General features: G+C 52.2%; 1 protein-coding gene across 4 annotated transcripts in view; it reads left to right on the top strand.

Annotated features, from left to right (window-relative positions):
* Positions 1 to 16,883, top strand: part of ACSS2 (acyl-CoA synthetase short chain family member 2) — a 34,039-nt gene that overhangs the window by 16,951 nt on the left and 205 nt on the right. The window contains exons 3-19 of one of the 4 annotated variants that reach the window (XM_071759689.1): positions 1,091 to 1,182; positions 1,734 to 1,837; positions 2,123 to 2,195; positions 2,965 to 3,040; positions 4,604 to 4,718; positions 6,061 to 6,099; positions 8,646 to 8,783; positions 8,996 to 9,166; positions 9,952 to 10,085; positions 10,794 to 10,926; positions 11,317 to 11,373; positions 11,675 to 11,755; positions 12,208 to 12,316; positions 12,460 to 12,528; positions 13,505 to 13,681; positions 14,454 to 14,528; positions 14,713 to 16,426. In XM_071759689.1, the coding sequence (XP_071615790.1) occupies positions 1,091 to 1,182; positions 1,734 to 1,837; positions 2,123 to 2,195; positions 2,965 to 3,040; positions 4,604 to 4,718; positions 6,061 to 6,099; positions 8,646 to 8,783; positions 8,996 to 9,166; positions 9,952 to 10,085; positions 10,794 to 10,926; positions 11,317 to 11,373; positions 11,675 to 11,755; positions 12,208 to 12,316; positions 12,460 to 12,528; positions 13,505 to 13,681; positions 14,454 to 14,528; positions 14,713 to 14,840 (1,771 nt within the window). In that variant the 3' untranslated portion in view covers positions 14,841 to 16,426. Of the gene's footprint in view, positions 1 to 1,090; positions 1,183 to 1,733; positions 1,838 to 2,122; positions 2,196 to 2,964; positions 3,041 to 4,603; positions 4,719 to 6,060; positions 6,100 to 8,645; positions 8,784 to 8,995; positions 9,167 to 9,951; positions 10,086 to 10,793; positions 10,927 to 11,316; positions 11,374 to 11,674; positions 11,756 to 12,207; positions 12,317 to 12,459; positions 12,529 to 13,504; positions 13,682 to 14,453; positions 14,529 to 14,712; positions 16,427 to 16,883 lie in introns of those variants that run through there. The other 3 variants (XM_071759691.1, XM_071759690.1, XM_071759692.1) reach the window with 3 other exon arrangements.

The raw sequence follows: 16,883 nt of genomic DNA on the forward strand, positions 1-16,883 counted from the left end.
TCTGGCATCACATACTCAAGGGGACACTTTTCCAGAGGGACTGTAAGGTCACAGAATCATTAAGGTTGGAAAAAAACTTTGAGATCATTGAGTCCAGCTATAATCCAACTCCCACCACCACTAAACCATCTCCTGAAGGACCACATCTAAATGAACACCCCCAGGGATAGCAGCCCCACCACTTCCCTGGGCAGCCCAGATCCCTGTTCTTTCATGGATCACTAATGTTTCTGTGCTGGCTGCCTAGGAGGAGAGACCTGGTAAAGCATCTCCCTTCTTCTTGGGTTTGGGAGACTGCTGCTCTGCTGAGTGTGAGGTCATTTCAAATTCCTTGTTAGTCTCCTGATCCATTGGGATTGCCACCTCATTTCCATGGCTGAAGTGTTGCATCACATTAAAATTAGCTGGTTTTTACTTTAGTAGCAAACCATTTCCCTGAGGATGTGACATTTCTTTTCCATCTCTGGGTGCAGCTCTTGGCTCTTCTTCCCATCAGTGTGTCTGACTGCAAGGTCCCACTAAACTTGGACCTGGGCTGCAGGAGCCCAAAGTTGTTCTTGGAGGACCACAGAGGGAATAAGGCAGAGCAGGTACAGCACTGAGCAAATATACATGGGGGTAATTTATATGTGACCTTGAAAAAGCAGACAGCAGCATCCCAGTCCATCCAAGGGCAGGTTTTTAAGGATTGGGTGGTGGTGTATGGCAGTGTTTGCCAGTGTTTCATGCAGACATCTGCAGGAATAAGTGTGTGTGAGCTAGAGTGCCATGCCATAAATCCCAGCTTGCTCTTCAGCAAGCTCTGGTTCTGTTGCACCTTTCCTGCCTTTCTGAGGTACTGTGTGTATTTCCACTGCATACTTTCAGTTGCTTTCAAGTGCAGTCCACAGGGATGAGGACTTTGGACTAAATTTTCTTCCTATTGTAAAACTTCAGGCCAGGATTGGATTTCTGGGGTTTGGTTACTCTGTGTTGGTAAGGACAGGTGAGGACATAAATGTTGTCCAAAGAAGAAAGTACCTCTGAATTTTTGGAGTCATTCTTACGTTGTAAGCCTTGCTCAATAACAAAAATCTCTTTGATTTTCCAGGGAAGGGAATGAACCCGGGGATTCTGCAAAAATCACGTACAGTGAGTTGCTGCACAAAGTCTGTCAGTTTGCCAACATCCTCCGCAGCCAAGGTAGGCAGCTGAAGCAATAGGAGTGTTGGATACCAGGAAGGTATTAGTCCAGGGGTTTTGGAGGTTGGGTTAATTTTTTTTTGTGTGGTTGCCAATCTGTTGAGTAATTCTGTGCGAAACGCTTCACTTCTCTCTGCTTCCACCCTTGTGAAGCAGAGTGGGTGCAGATCTGCTCTGCAGTGCACTTTTGGAGATTCATCTCTGACTGTGGAAACTAATCACTGCTGGTCATGTCAGCTGGACAAGGCAGAAATCTGTGCTCAAAACTTCCTGCTCCAGGTTTCTAACAAGCAGTGGGCTCCAGTTACCTTTCTGCCTCCTTCAGGGGCTGTGTCCAGTGGGAGCATGAAGTGTTCACTGCAGTCATGATACAAGAGCCACAGGGTTTGAAAAGCAAAACCCAAGGCTGGTTCAGCTTTACCTCAAGCTGAAGCTTCATTGTATGCATATAAACATTGATTTAAAATCAGTAGTTTGTTTCTATGTCCTGTTTTTTTTTGCCACGTGACCTTTTCATTTTGACAAACACCACATTCATTTTCCCTCCACAGGGGTGAAAAAAGGAGACCGAATTTCCATCTACATGCCCATGATCCTGGAGCTGATTGTAGCCATGCTTGCTTGCACCAGGATTGGAGCTCTGCACTCCATTGTGGTAGGAACAAGCTCTTTATATGGCTCTCAGTGCTGAGCATTTTTTGAAGGAGCAGCTCTTGTTGGTGGGAGAGGATCTGGAAAGATGGATGGAAACTGAATTAAGGTGCTGCAGTTTCCTGGCCCTTTTCTATATTAATATAGAAAATTGTGTGGAGTGAGCTCCTCTAGCTCTCTGCCTGGTGGTATCATTCACCATGGCTGAACTGCACAACTGCTGTTGGGTTTTTTTGGGTTAGATTTTTTTTGTGTGTTCCAGCTGACTTGGTTGTGTGACCTCTGCCAGTTTGCAGGTTTCTCAGCAGACTCTCTTTGTGAGCGGATCCTTGACTGTGGGTGTTCTCTCCTCATCACTGCAGGTAAAACATGCACCAGTGCCCCTGACCCATTACTGGTGTCTGTCTGAAACATCTTTGTTTCCAAAGCCAGATGGAAATGGAAGAGGAAGGGGCAGTGCTTCAGCTGAGCTGCCACAAGGCGGGCGCACTGCTTGTAGTTGTGCTTGAGAACTGTTTCCCACTTTGAATCTGAGCAGCCCTCCCACTTTGTCCCATAAAGCATGATGTCAGTAGCTGCTAATAACATGTTTCCAAACATGTTCCTGTTCAAAACCAGCCAGCTGTTTGCAAGCTGCATCACTGATGAGGCAGTCCTAATGTGAGAATTCCTCCCTTCCCAATTCCAAGAACAGTTCTGATGCAACTCTCAACTTTGTAAAACCAAGAATTGGGAAAGTGGTGATGTTTGCTGCAATTCCTCAACTGGTTTTTGCAGTAGTGCAGAAGATAGGGTTTTTTGTATTAATAAATCCATGGCATGGAAAGGACTCCCTAAACTGCCATCTGTGTTCTGGCTGCATGGGACTATTTCTCACAGATTATTCCCAAGAGATTTGTGGGGTCAAATTTGAACTTCTCCCATGGAAGGAATTTCACTATTTCTCTTGGCATCTGTTTTTCTAGGTTAAAAGGGTGCATTGAGAAACCTTTCCCATCAGCTGCCTGGCTGCTTTCCCCTCACTCCAGTGCATGAGTTGGCTCTGCCCTCCTGAAACTGCTTTTTGCTCCCAGCTGTCCCAGGCTGCCTTGGCTGTCATGCTCCTCTGATGTTTCCCTTACCATTTTGCAGATGCCTTTTATCGAGGGGACAAGCTGATCAACTTGAAGCAAATTGCAGATGAAGCCCTGCAGAAATGTAAAGACAAGTGAGTTTGGATTCCCTTCTAAGGAGGGCACTGCTGCCCAAATCTGCTCCTGCACAGATGGACATAGAAGTTTTTGTAGGTGGGGAGATCTGCAGCAGGTCAGACATGAGCTACACTACATTCTTGTGCCTTTCAGAAGTGATACATGCTTTAACTCTCCCATCCTAAAAATATTTTCTTCAAGCTTTCCTCTTGTCCATCCTGGCCTAAAGGCCATGTATTGGATAGGAGGATTTGCTGGAGACAGGGTGTTCCCCATGGTTATGGCCCCTGGCAGATCACCCAGGTCTTGGTGTGGGAAGGAACACTGTGAGCACTGAACACTGTGCCAGGGGCACATCAAGATGAGGCTTAAGCCTCCAAAGTTCAACAATAATGAAATAACCCAGAAACAAGTCTGGTTTGGGAAATGGCTGTGTGAGCAGGAACAGACACCCCAACTGGCATGCACAGGATCAAGGTCTGCCTAGGCACAAGTGTATGGTGAAGCTGCTTTAATTTTTTAAGCATCTTTACTGAGATACTGTATAAACTATGAAGTGGTAGATGTATCATCAGATTTTACAGAATTAATCATAGTGAAATAGCTTTGACAAGCTTACAGACACATAGCTTGTATGAGACCAAAGGTGGTCTTGTAAGTTAGATTGAACATGAAAATATAGGGCAGATAGTCTACATCTTAGAAATTCAAACTCTTTAAGAGCATTTAAAACTCTAAAATTGAAAACATAAGTTTATGTCTGTGAAAGTAGACACTTGGGAGGACAAAAGTGATCCTGAAGTTGGGAATTACCTGATGGGGAGAGTATGTTGGTACTCTGACAGGGCTGAAGGGAGATAAGATCATGAGGGTGGATGTAGGTTAGACATTAGGAAGAAATTCTTCACTGGGAGGGTGCTGAGCCCGTGGCCCAGGGTGCCCAGAGAAGCTGTGGCTGCCCCATCCCTGGCAGTGTTCCAGCCCAGGTTGGATGGGGCTTGGAGCAACCTGGGCTGGTTGGAGGTGTCCCTGCCCATGGCAGGGGACTAGATGATCTTTAAGGTCCCTTTCAACCCAAACAAGTCGTGGAATCCATGGTTCTGTGATTTTGTTTGCATTATAGATAGGTTGTTTTGGTCCTCTTGAAGGGACAAGCACCCACTCTTTCCTTATCATCTGGCTTTAGAAGCATTTCCTGCTCTTGACTCAGGCAGTCAGTCATGTCTAGGGGTGGGACCAGCCACCTGCTATCTCCTGGGTGCTGTGGGAGTCACCTTTGTGGTCTCAAGTAGGCAAGTTTGGGCTGTGTAAGAAATCTCCCCAGCAGTGGCCTATGAGAGATGCTTGTGGGTTCCCTGCACCTGATAAATCCTCAGTGAGCTGGGCACACACCTTACCTATTTTCAGAGCTGTGTTCCTGGGGTTCCTTTGGCAATTCCTGGTGTGCCTGGAGTTTCCATGGTGCCATCTGCTTAGCAAAAGTAGCTGAGGGCCCTTCTCTGGCTGCAAAGGTCAGGAAGGGCAGGGCAGGCTCAGCCCCTGCCCCAGCAGCCTGGTCTGACAGCTCCTGCCTCTTCCAGGGGCTCCCCTTTGAAGAAGTGTATCGTGGTGAAGCACCTGGGCAAGGATGAGATGGCAGTGGATGGGACATGCAGCAAGTCTCCCCCTCTCAAAAGGCTGTGCCAGAACATACAGGTATGCTCTGGAGGAAGATGGGAGGGGGGATTTTTTTGCTATGGGCCTGATTCCAGCAAATCCATTGATTCAAAACCACAGCAGTGCTTCCCTGGGTGCTCCTGGTTACTGACTCCTGTTCCTGTTTTCTCCTCTCCTTGCTGTTGTTGAGTTGCACGGGGTCTTAAAAATGGTTCCTTTGCCTTACCAAGGTCCTCTCCCTTCTGCTCTCTCCAATTCCCCTTTTGTGCAAAGACCAATACCACCTTTCACTGTATCTGTGACAGTGGGAGCAGGAGAGGAAAAACAAAAGATTTGTGTTCGGGGGTGGGGGGTGGTTTCAGCACAGCCCCCCCAGCATGACAAGAATATTGCACTGAGAGGAGGGCAGTCTGTGCACAGTCCTGGTGTCAGCTGTCAGGGCTGGGGCTTTCCTTAGCCCCTGAAGCCAGATGGAAGGATGTGGTGGGCCAGAGACACGTGGTGAGATGGGGCTGGAAGGAGGACAAGGTGTGGTGGAGTCCTGCTGAGCTCCTGAGGCTGGTGTGCCAGTGCCATCCTGCTCTGCCTGGCAGCTGCCTGACAGCCCTGTGTCTTGCAAGGATCTTCTGTCCCTGTGTGGTTGGGGACTGTGTGCATTGGGTTATCCCCACACTGGTGCTTTCTCAGCTTGTGTTTGGGGAGCACGTTTCAGCTCATATGTCTCTGCTATCAGAAGGGATGGTCTGGGCACATCCCTGGAACCAGGAGTGCAGCAGATTCGGCATCTCTGAGTTAATTTTCTTCATTTGTCTGTGTCAGTTTTATTGGGGTGCTGCTCCCCAGCCTGGCTGTGTTGCATTGGCCTCTTTTGCCCCTTTTCTTGTGAGGGCAGGGGAGCTGCAATGGGGTGGGGAAACTGGAGCAGAGCAACCTTCCTGTGTGAGGCTTCCCTGGTCGGGCAGTTTGTCCCTGTGCTGGTGGGTGTTGGTGAGGTGAGGTTGTTGTGCAGAATGTCCCAGGAGAAGGGAGGAGACTGGAGGGGATCTCTTACCCTTTGGCTCTTGTTGCTCTGCTTGTTCAGACACTGTTGGTGTCCCCTATGAGCACATTTTCCCCATGCCTCTGGTTTGTGTAGTGCTGTTGGGTGGTCTGTGGCTCCATGTGCCAGGTTTGGCCCCTGCCACCTGCCAGGGATGGTGATGGAAATGGGCAGACTCTTCTCAGAGGCACCTCCTGGCCTGGCCCTGGATCAGAGTGCTCATCCCAGCCTGCTGGGATTCCCAAACATCCCAGCCTCTGGGCTTCCAGCTCCCTGCCTGCAAAGCCCAGCGTGAACCCTCTGCTTCTCAACTTTCACACCTTCTTTGTGGATTTTTAACAGGAAAAAAAGACTGAGAGCTCACAGAGACTCCATCCCAAGGTATTTACAGCCAGCACTGCCTGCACTGCATTGCACATCCCCTCTGCTTCCTCCTCAGGCCCTCCACCTCCCTAACACTGCACGGCCACAGGTGCCTTCCTAACAGGTTACCAGCAGTTGCATGTCAGCTGTAGCTCCCACTCACTGCTTGGCCAGAGCTCCCCACGGCTCTGTGGTGAATGCAACACTGCCAACTTTGCTGCTGGAAACAAATCCACAGCCACAAACTCTTGAGTGCCTGGCAGAGTGACAGGGGGGTGGCAGGACACACTGTCAGCCTTGAGGTGACAGTTCTTCTCTCTGCCTCCTCAAAGCAGCTCTTACACTGCTCTTCCCTGCGTGGTGAGGCTGTGGGCATCAGCCACAGCTCCCTGGCAGCAAGCCCAGAGCTCCAGACCCAACGCGGGGACCCTGCCTGCCCCATCCTCTGCAGAAGGACCTGGACAGACTGGAGAGTTGGGCTGATCCCAACGGGATGAGGTTCAACAAGGCCAAGTGCTGGGTCCTGCACTTTGGCCACAACAACCCCATGGGGAGCTCCAGGCTGGGCACAGAGTGGCAAAAAGGGACCTGGGAGTCTGGATTGCCAGGAAGCTGAACAGGAGCCAGCAGTGTGCCCAGGTGGCCAAGAAGGCCAATGGCATCCTGGGCTGGCTCAGGAACAGCGTGGCCAGCAGGTCCAGGGAAGGGATTCTGCCCCTGTGCTCAGCCCTGGGGAGGCCACAGCTTGAGTCCTGTGTCCAGTTCTGGGCCCCTCAGCTCAGGAAGGAGATTGAGGTGCTGGAGCAGGTCCAGAGAAGAGCAAGGAGGATGTGAAGGGATCCAGCACAAGTCCTGTGAGGAAGGGCTGAGGGAGCTGGGGGTGTTGAGGCTGGAGAAGAGGAGGCTCAGGGGAGACCTCATCACTCTCTCCAACTCCCTGAAAGGAGGTTGGAGCCAGGGGGGGTTGGTCTCTTTTCCCAGGCAACTCTCAGCAAGACAAGAGGGCACAAGAGGTCTCAAGTTGTGCCAGGGGAGGTTTAGGTTGGACATTAGAAAGAATTTCTTTACGGAGAGGGTGATCAGACATTGGAATGGGCTGCCCAGGGAAGGGGTGGATTCTCCATCCCTGGAGATATTTCAGAAGAGCCTGGATGTGGCACTCAGTGCCATGGGCTGGGAACCACGGGGGGAGTGGATCAAGGGTTGGACTTGATGATCTCTGTGGTCCCTTCCAACCCAGCCAATTCTAGGATTCTATGATCCTAGGAGCTGTGATGTCAGGACCTGATGAGCAGGCAGGCAGAGGCAGGCCTGGCCTCAGGGGCTGTGTGCTGTGCCATGGGTCTGACCCCTTCCATGGGGCAGTGAGTGCTAAGATGCAGGGATCCTTGAAGAGGGGATGCAAAGAAGCCACTGTGGGATGGGCTGCTATGAGCAGGTCTCTATTGACCTGGTCACTTCATCAGAGCTTGCTGGTGGGACAGACTGGTGGAAACTGCTTCCACAGGTAAAGCCAGGAGCCCTGGGTATCTATGAAGGATTTCCAAGAGGGCTTGGATATGCTGAGCTGTCAAGCAGGTAGTGTCCCCTGCACTGTCACATGTGCCAGGCCCTGGTGTCCTGGTGCCTCCAAATGCCACATGAACATCTTCAGGGCTGCAGAGCCACCGTGTGACCCTGTGGCTGCTCCCTGTGTCTCTGTGTGGGAGCTGTGGGCTCTATCTCTGCCAGGAGGAGATGTGTCCAGCTGGGAGCTGCAGGGCTGTGGGTCAGGGTGCCTGACCTCACGGAGATGTGGAACAAGGAGGGCTGGGCTGAGGCTGGGGAGCGTTGCCTGCTCAGTTGCCCCCCAGGTTCCTTTGAGAAAAGGTGAGAAGGTTGGGTGCAATTTGTTCTTGCACTGCACTGTGCCACCCTGGAGAGGCAGGCAGCCAGCACAGCTCTTGGGGTGACCTCTGCCCATCAGCCTTGTGTGCTGGTGGCCCTGTTGCAGCTCTGGCATCCTCGATGGCTCCTTCAGGTGGCCAGTGCTGCTGGTTCCATGTTGGAGTGGTCACTTCTTAGCCAGAATATCCAGATCACGCATTTTTTCGTGTCTGTGCATGCTTAACATGTTCCTTTCTGTCTCAGGCCATGCTGCCCTGGGTGTCCCTGCAGGGTGTGTGGCCTCATGGCTGTGCTGAGGCCGTGGAGTTGTTGGAGGGCAGCCCAGGAGGGCAGGAGGAGCCTGTTTGCTGTGGGAGGCCCTCTCCTGGCTGCTGCTGCTGCTGCTGCTGTTGTGAGAGGGGTTTGTCAGCATTCCTGGTGGTTTGGACAGTCTTCTTCAGGTCTTGCAGCCAGACCATGCTTAAAGGATTTTAATGGCTGTGGGCTGAGAAAAGGAGCTTCTGGAGTTGGAGCTGCAGCTCTGGTGCATGGTTTGCAGCAAACAGCTCTGGGGCAGCAGCTGTGCTGTGAACATCTGCCTCCACGAGTCCATGAGGGGGGTAAGGTTGGGGCTGCACCCTTCTTCCCCTCCTCTCTTGCTCTTGGGGCTTCTGTGTCTGATTTTCTGCTTTCCTCAGACCCCCTGGAACCCATCCATGGATTTGTGGTGGCACGAGCTGATGAGCAGTGCCAGCATGGAGTGTGAGCCCGAGTGGTGCGATGCAGAGGACGAGCTCTTCATCCTCTACACAAGTGGCTCCACTGGGAAACCCAAGGTATGTCCCAGCTACACCAACACCTCGGCTGTGGGAACTGCCAAGGGTCACATTGGGAGGTCCCAGCAAGGAAAGGAACCACAGAGCTCTTGGGAAAGGGGCTGTGTTGGTCATTCCTGCTCAGCTGCTGTTGGAGCTCAGTGATGCTCAATTTGTTCTGGGAGAGTCCTGCTGGGACCTTGCCCTGACAGTTGTTTGCCTTCTGCTTTTAGGGTGTGCTGCATACAGTGGGTGGATACATGCTTTTTGTTGCCACCTCATTTAAATACGTGTTTGATTACCAACCTGAGGATGTCTACTGGTGCACAGCTGACGTTGGGTGGATAACAGGCCATTCCTACCTGGCTTATGGACCCCTGGCAAACGGGGCAACCAGTGTGTTAGTAAGTGCTGGGGGCTTTTACTCCAAGAAAGTGGAGATGGTGGAGCTGAGCTGCATCTCTGCACTGTTATGTGATGAGTGTGCAGTGCCCTGAGCTCTGCAAGGAGGGGTGGCAGTCTCTGAGGAGGGTCTGGGTGACTGCTCAGTGGCAGATGGTGGGATTAGTTTGTGTGTGGCTTTTGGGATGGTTAATTTTTCAAATGTTCCCATATCCTTCCCATGGAAGTACAAACCTTGTGTATCAGAGCAGTCAGGGCTGCCATGGGGTAATGAGAAATCTGGATCAGGAGCAGGGAGGGATGTTTTCACTGCTGATGTGACAACCTGCATGTTCTGGTGTCTTCATGGCAGTCTGCAGGAGTCACTTGTATACAGATCAGGGAGCCAGAGGCCAATGACCCTGACTCCCTGGGCCAATGCATGCAGGAGAAGCAGTGTCACATTGGGACTGTCCTTTGGGGGTTCTTGGTACTTTGGGCTGTGGTTCTGGCACACCTCTCACCTTTACCATGTAGGCAGGGGCATTTGGGCTGGTGGCACTGTGGCAGCCACCCTAGGCTGCTAGGCTGTTTTGGGGGACATTTGCTCAGACACCCAGGGTAGGGTGATGCCAAGTCCATCCCATGGAAGCAGTAGGAGAGGCCCCTGGACTTGGACTGATTTCACTGCATGGCAGGGTCCAGCTGCTGGTCTGGTCCCTGTTGCTCTCTGCTTCTCCTGCTTGGGAAGGTGCTGTAGGGCAGTAGCAGTAAGGAACAATTGTGTCACTGCCCTGTCTCCTCTCAGTTTGAAGGTATCCCCACCTACCCAGATGTCAGTCGAATGTGGAGTGTTGTTGACAAGTACAAGGTGACCAAGTTCTACACAGCACCCACAGCCATCCGGCTGCTGATGAAGCACGGGGATGAGCCTGTCAAAAAGTGAGTGCCAGCCCCAGTGGTGTGGGGATCCCTGGCTCTGGCACATCCAGAGGCTCCTCCCTATGGGGGACCAGGGGTCCCAGCTTCCCCTCTGAGGAGCAGTGTCCATTTTCTGAACACACCAGGATCTTCTGCCTTCTACACAGCAATATGCTCACCACCATTTCTGCACTCCTGGCACTAAACTCTTCCAAGCAGGTCCCTCACCAGGGAGGTGGTGGAAGCCCCATCCGTCCCTGGAAGATTTTAAGGCCAGGCTGGACAGGGCTCTGAGCAATCTGAGCTGGTGGGAGGTGTCCCTGCCCATCGCAGATGGGTTGGAACTTGATGATCTTAAAAGTCCCTTCCAACCCTGAAAATTCTATGGTTCTTTTTCACTGTAAGCTGCAGCTAAGCTCAGAGACTGCAGGTTCTCCCTGCTTCTCCCTGAAAAGCTTACAGAGGTGTGCAGGGCAGAGAGCTCCTCTGATTGCTGCTCCTTGGCCCAGGGAAGGTTAAAAATAGAACCAAGCAGAAACTTGGAGTGGGAGGCACCAAAATCACAGAGGTCTTCTTTCTTCTCCTGTGGAAAAGGGTTGAGAAGGGTCTAGAAGCCCCAAGTACACTTTGGGTAGCCCAGGGGTTCCTGTGGGCTCTGCTGTGCAGCTGGCTGCCAGCTGCTGCTCCTGGTGGCCTGCTGAGCCCCTGCCAGCCCCCTCCTCTCTGCAGGCACAGCAGGAAATCTCTGAAGGTGCTGGGGACCGTGGGTGAGCCCATCAACCCTGAAGCCTGGCTGTGGTACTACCACGTGGTGGGAGAAGAGAGGTGCCCCATTGTGGACACGTTCTGGCAGACAGAGACAGTGAGTCCTCACCTGGGTGGCCCTGGGACCTCTTTCCCTCGTGCTCCCCACAGGGGTTTTGCAGGTTTGCTGTAGTGTTGCTTTGTTTCTCTGTGGACTTGTTGTTTTACTTGCCCAGGAAACTCTGTGTTGGCTCCCCTTGTCTTTCTTGGCTGGACAACAAACAGGCTCTAGTGGGAGAGCCTCCTCTCCAAAGGGTTCCCTGTCCCCTCTTCAAAATCCCAAATCTCCTCTCCCTGTCCCTTCCTGCATCCTTCCCGAGGTCCCATCTCCACAGCTGTCCCCAGCAGCCAGCATCTTACTGGGACAAGCTGTGACCAGACCCAAGGCAGATAGCTGTGGGACAGTCTGGCATGACCCAAACTCACTTGGTTTTGCCTCTCTTTGCAGGGTGGCCACATGCTGACATCCCTCCCTGCTGCCACCCCCATGAAGCCAGGCTCTGCTGTGAGTACTCCTCTTCTCCCTGGGGGCAGGGAGGGCTCCCTGGGGCCACAGCAAGGCACTGTCTGTACCATGGCCTGATGGTTACCAGCCTGCCAGGGTGGTCATGGGATGGTGGTGCATATGGGGAGGTGGCCACCACCCAAAATCCCAAGCCTGGCTTCATGCAGCTGTGCTTCCAGGCCCTGTGTGCCACAGCCCTCCCCAAAGCTGCCCTTCCCCTGCCTCGTGCTCCCTCTGGTTCATGGGGTTTTAACGTGTGGGCTCATCTCCATGTCTCCTTGCTCTCTGGTCCCCATGGCAGACATTTCCTTTCTTTGGTGTGGTCCCTGCCATCTTGAACGAGTCGGGGGAAGAGCTGGAAGGAGAAGCAGAAGGCTACCTGGTAAAGAAGGCCTCATCTTCCCCACCCTCCTCTTGTCCATCCCCTCTGAGCTCTGGTACCTTCCTGGTAGCACCCACGTGTTGCTGCTTACTCTGGGTGCACCAAGGGACCCCCTTGGGTGGTAGGAACTCCCATCACTGGCTGGGAACTTAATGCTGTAAACAAACCATTCAGCTGAACATCAGATGCACTCAGACACGTGGGCAAGGCAGGAGGACAGGAAACAACTTCTCAGCCAAGCTCCTTCCCCTATGCCAAGCCTGGCAGGACTTTCCCAGGCAATCAGCCCTGGGCAGCAAATGTCTGGGTGTCATCACCCCTGGCTGTCTCCCCAGCATCTCCTCCCTCACTGCGTGCAGACTGTGTGTCTCAGTCACCATAGTGCAAAGCCTGGGTTGCTGGCTTTGCTCTCACTGAATTTTATTCTTTTTTTCTGCATTTTTCACCACCAGGTGTTTAAGCAGCCCTGGCCAGGAATAATGCGTACGTTGTATGGGAACCACCAGCACTTTGAAACCACCTACTTCAAGAAGTTCCCTGGGTACTACGTGACAGGAGATGGTAAAGTTGTCTGGGGAGTGTGTGGCTAGAGAGGTCTGAGGAGAACAGTTTAAGTCTTGCTGTGTCCTATCCTCACAATTTCCTATCAGTTGCTCCAAGGGCTGGCACTGCTTCCTCACGCTGTCGTTTCTGGCTATTTTTAGGTTGCAGGAGAGATAAAGATGGTTATTACTGGATCACGGGGAGAATTGATGACATGTTGAATGTTTCTGGTAAGAATTGAGTTTTGTCTTCACTGGGGACCAATGTGCTCTCTGACTTTAGTTAAGGGTGACACCTTGCTTCATGGGAGACACTTCTGCATCCATTTCTGACACCAGTTCAAAAAGCCACCCTGCCTTATGGGGGATGGTTCAGTGACTCTGCCCAGCAACCTGTCCTCAAAGTAGATCTAGTCGCTGGGCCAGGGTTATTTCTGACAGATGAGTCTGTGACTTAGTGACTTTCTGCATCATTTCCTCTGGAGACAACCCACAGGGGAGAAGGAACCTTCTGTAACCTCTTAGAGGAGGTCCTTAACCAGCCACGGTGTCTCTGTGCTGAAGGATTTAGAGCCACAAGGAGTCAGAGAAGTTGAGCAGGTCCCTAATTTAACCATGGTGTCCTGTAACCCAGAAGCTGGAGCTGGGTCAGGCTGTGTGGAGATTCTTCCACCTTTCTTGACTGAATGTGTGAGATTCAGCTGCTTCTGAGCCCATTGTTTTCCATATACTGTCTTTACTAGCTCCCTCCTTTCCTGGAGGCTGTAGCCTACAGGTACTCACTGCTGGATCAAACCAGATCCTTTCATCTGACCAGCAGTATTTGATTTTCCACCAAATGATCATTCAGAAGTTGCCCACCTTCCCATGGTTTTCTGGGACAGCAGTCCCAGGTGCAAAGTCAGAGCACAGACAGAGGAGCAGAGGTGTACAGGAGTGAGTTGTCCCCTGCCCCAAGATGTGGAGTGTCCTTTCATCTCCTCAGGGCCAAGAGCTGGAGCAGGACATGGCAGGGTGGGTTCCTGAGCTCTGCAGACCCAACCTCTTCCTCCTCTGCACCTTCCAGCCAGCCATGATGGCAGCTTGGATTACCAAATCCAGCTCCTCCTCAGCCTGTGCTTTGGGAACAGCCCATGATCTCTGAAAGGAGGAAGCCTGCAGCCCTGTGCAGGTCTGTGAAGCACTCACTGCCTCTCCTTGCTTCCAGGCCACTTGCTGAGCACTGCAGAGGTGGAGTCAGCCTTGTTGGAGCACACTGCCATCTCAGAGGCTGCAGTGGTCAGCCACCCACACCCCCTGAAAGGTGAATGCCTCTACTGCTTTGTGACCCTGAGAGATGGCCACGAGTTCACCAAGAACCTGGCAGATGAGCTGAAAAAACAAGGTAGCAACAGCCAAATATTTGGGAAATTACATGGCAGGGAGAGGGAGGGCAACACGGGGCAGGGGATGGATGGGTTAAGGGCTTGGGTGCTTGAATGAGGGTGTAGTCTGGAGGATGCTAAGCAACTACCACAAGATATCCCCTCTGATAAGACCAAGGCAGGCCAAGACTGAAAACAGTTCTTGTGGCCTTTGGTTGCTCATGTGATGCCTTTTCTACCTCTTGGGAGTTGGCAGAAGGACTGTGGTACCCCAACAGGCTTTTGTTTGCAGTGCTCTCCTGTGGGCACAGTTCCCATGGCTCCCTTTGGCAGATCTTGACTTGCTGTGGGGATTATTTGGTCTTTTTGGGGCAGTGCTCTGGGTTTTTGTGCTCTGGTCTCGAGCTCTGGCTACAACAGGCTCCAGCATTTAACACATGAAATGGACCCGTGGCAGTTTCTTCTCTGTAGGAACCCAATGGTAAATCTGTGTGTGCTCTCTCAAAATGGTAATAGTGATTGGTGTAGCCATTAGAGATATTTCTTGAAGATGGAGATCATAAAAAAGTATTAGTGATTGGTGTAGCAATTATAGAGAAAATCTAAAAATGAGTGGTCTTGCCTTTGGGAAGAAGTGCTCACTGCTGCAGGACTTGCTGCCATCTCAGCACTGCCCTGCCAGGTTCCCCAGGGGCTGCCTCCTGCATGTCTTAACTTGGTCATCCTGCCTGAAGAGGCTGTGTGAGGTATCTCCTGGCACTTCCAATGAAAACAACTTTCTTTTTCTTGCAGTCAGAGACAAAATTGGACCGATAGCAACGCCTGATTACATCCAGTATGCCCCTGGCCTGCCCAAAACCCGCTCAGGTAAGTGCCCAGGGGCAGTGCTGGGGAGGACTGAGTGGTTCCTGCCAGTGTCCAGGACCACTCAGATTCAGGGAGGAACAACCTCAGGGCAAGCAGGATGCCACAGATCTGGGCACTCCCTGCTCCTGGTAAAGATACTGAAGAGATCCCAACTTCTCCTCTCCTTTCTTGGCTGTCATTACAGGAAAGATTACCAGGAGGATATTAAGGAAGATTGCCAACAATGACCAAGATGTGGGGGACATCTCCACCTTGGCAAACCCAGGCATCATAAAACATCTTTTCAACAACAGATGTGACACTAAACAGTAGCAGCATGACCTGTCCCTGCTGAACAGAACTGTATCAGCAGCAATGTCCTGAAGAGCAGGTCCCTTGTCTGCCCTGGGAAGTAGATCTTCCCCTGTTGAACTGAATGTACAAAACGTTCCCAAGGAGGAGGATGGCTCTGGAGAGGCCACCTCTCCCCAGCATGCCCATGCCCCAGGAGTGTGTGAATTGTGCTCCAGATGGGTATTGTACAGCTGAGGTTCAGCTCTGTGCACAGGGATGACTCCTCCTCCCTTTTCAGCACCTCATTCTTGATTTTTAATTTTAATTTTGTTTTTTTTGGGAGGGAAAGGTGTTAATTAACTTTATGTAATTGAGGAGCTCGAGCATGGTGGGAAGGAACTTTGGGGGTTGGAGGAGAAGTGGTGCTGGAGTTACTCAACAGGGGCAGACAAAGGAGGTGTATCTGCCCCTGCCCACAGGCCAGCTCAGCTTCCTTTACTCCTTGGAGTGCTGCAAGCTGCAGGAGAGCTTAAAACCACTCTCACATCTTCACCATATCCCTGAGCTTTAGTCTTCCACCCACTGCCCAAGCCTGTCACTAGCAGAGGTGTCCCTGGGCCTGAAGGGGAGCAGAGCAAAGCTCCCTTGAGCTTGAGGGTTCTTTAAACAAGGGGGTTAGAGCAGTTTGGTACCAAGTCCTGCTGCTTCCTGACTGCATGCTGCCAGCTGGTGCATTTTTCCCAATCCAAGGTCCTTCACTGGCCATGGACACAACAGGGAGCCAGGGTCTAGGAGGAGAAGTCTTGTTCTGATGTGCTCCATTGAGCACCCCAGCCACCTGGGTGCTGCAGAGAGTGAAGGCTGGAGAGGAGACACAGCCCTGCAGGGGAACCTTTCCCCTTGCAGGCAAACCAGGCACTGGGTTACAGCCCCCCCATGACCATTGCTACAGGGCAGGGCTGCTTTAGTCTTTGATGATGTTTTCTCATCAAGAATTCAAAAAACAACCAGAGGAAGATGTTTCTGCTGAAATCACCCAGCTTTATGATGAGAGTTAAAACCCCAAAGCTCCTGAGCAGCACCAGGGCACTGCCAAAGCCATTCTTCTTCCTGAATCCCACTGCACTACAGCCCTGGGCTGAGCTGGGAGTGTCACCTCCCTTCTAACACCTGTGTGGAACACCCTTTGCTTCCTGCACTTAAACCAAAGGAGAAAGGGGCTTTAAAACTTGCTGCAACAGCTTCTTTGGGTTTTTTTGGCCAGTGCCAACCTACAGGCTTTACCTCCAACGTGAGCTGACTTTTGACTGGAAAGGAGGAGGCAGCTGCCCCCCAGGCTGGGGGCTCAGGGCTGGTGCTGTGGGTGCTCTGCTGTCCCTTGTGAGCTGCTGCTCTCACCACAGGTGTCTGTGAGCTCTGACCTCCATCTCTGCCAGTGTCCCCCACACCTCTGTACCACTGGGATGTGCCACCCCCTTGACAAGGATTCCCACCTCATCTCTCCTCCTCTGTTACTCTTCAGCTGCTATGTAATAGCTGGATAGAGGTAGAATTTTATGCAAAAAAAAACAAACCAAAAAAACCCAACCCACCAGAGAATAAAATCCAAGGAAACACAATGGAAACATGGGTTGGAGGTGCCTGTCTGCTGTCCAGGCTGGGAGAGATGGGGGGAGCTCAGACATTGCTGCTGAGCTGTGGTGGGGGTGGGTGCTGGGGATGGGGAGGGCACTGCCAGTGCAATGCCTCTTCATGGACTGGGAGGGAGAGGCTGTGACTGGGGCTGTGCTGCTGCCCTGCATGGAGCCAAGGGCAGAAGCTCTTGATTCCAGTGTTAGAGCCTGTGCCTCAGTTTCTCCCTGGTCCCCAGCCAAAAGCAAACCACTAAGGCACCATGAAAACTGCACCATGCAGGAGCAGTGCCAGGGAGACTCGGGCACCCACCAGAAGCCACCTCACCCCCACAGCAGGCCTGGTCCTCACCCTGGGACAGTGATGGTTACCCCCAGAATCTTTCTCCACCCAGGTCCCCAGGGTTACCTTTGGCTCAGGTCTCCCCACCCTCTGCCTCTGGCCCCAGTG

The sequence above is a fragment of the Heliangelus exortis genome, chromosome 16 (assembly GCF_036169615.1).
Source record: "Heliangelus exortis chromosome 16, bHelExo1.hap1, whole genome shotgun sequence".
Taxonomy (NCBI): domain Eukaryota; kingdom Metazoa; phylum Chordata; class Aves; order Apodiformes; family Trochilidae; genus Heliangelus; species Heliangelus exortis.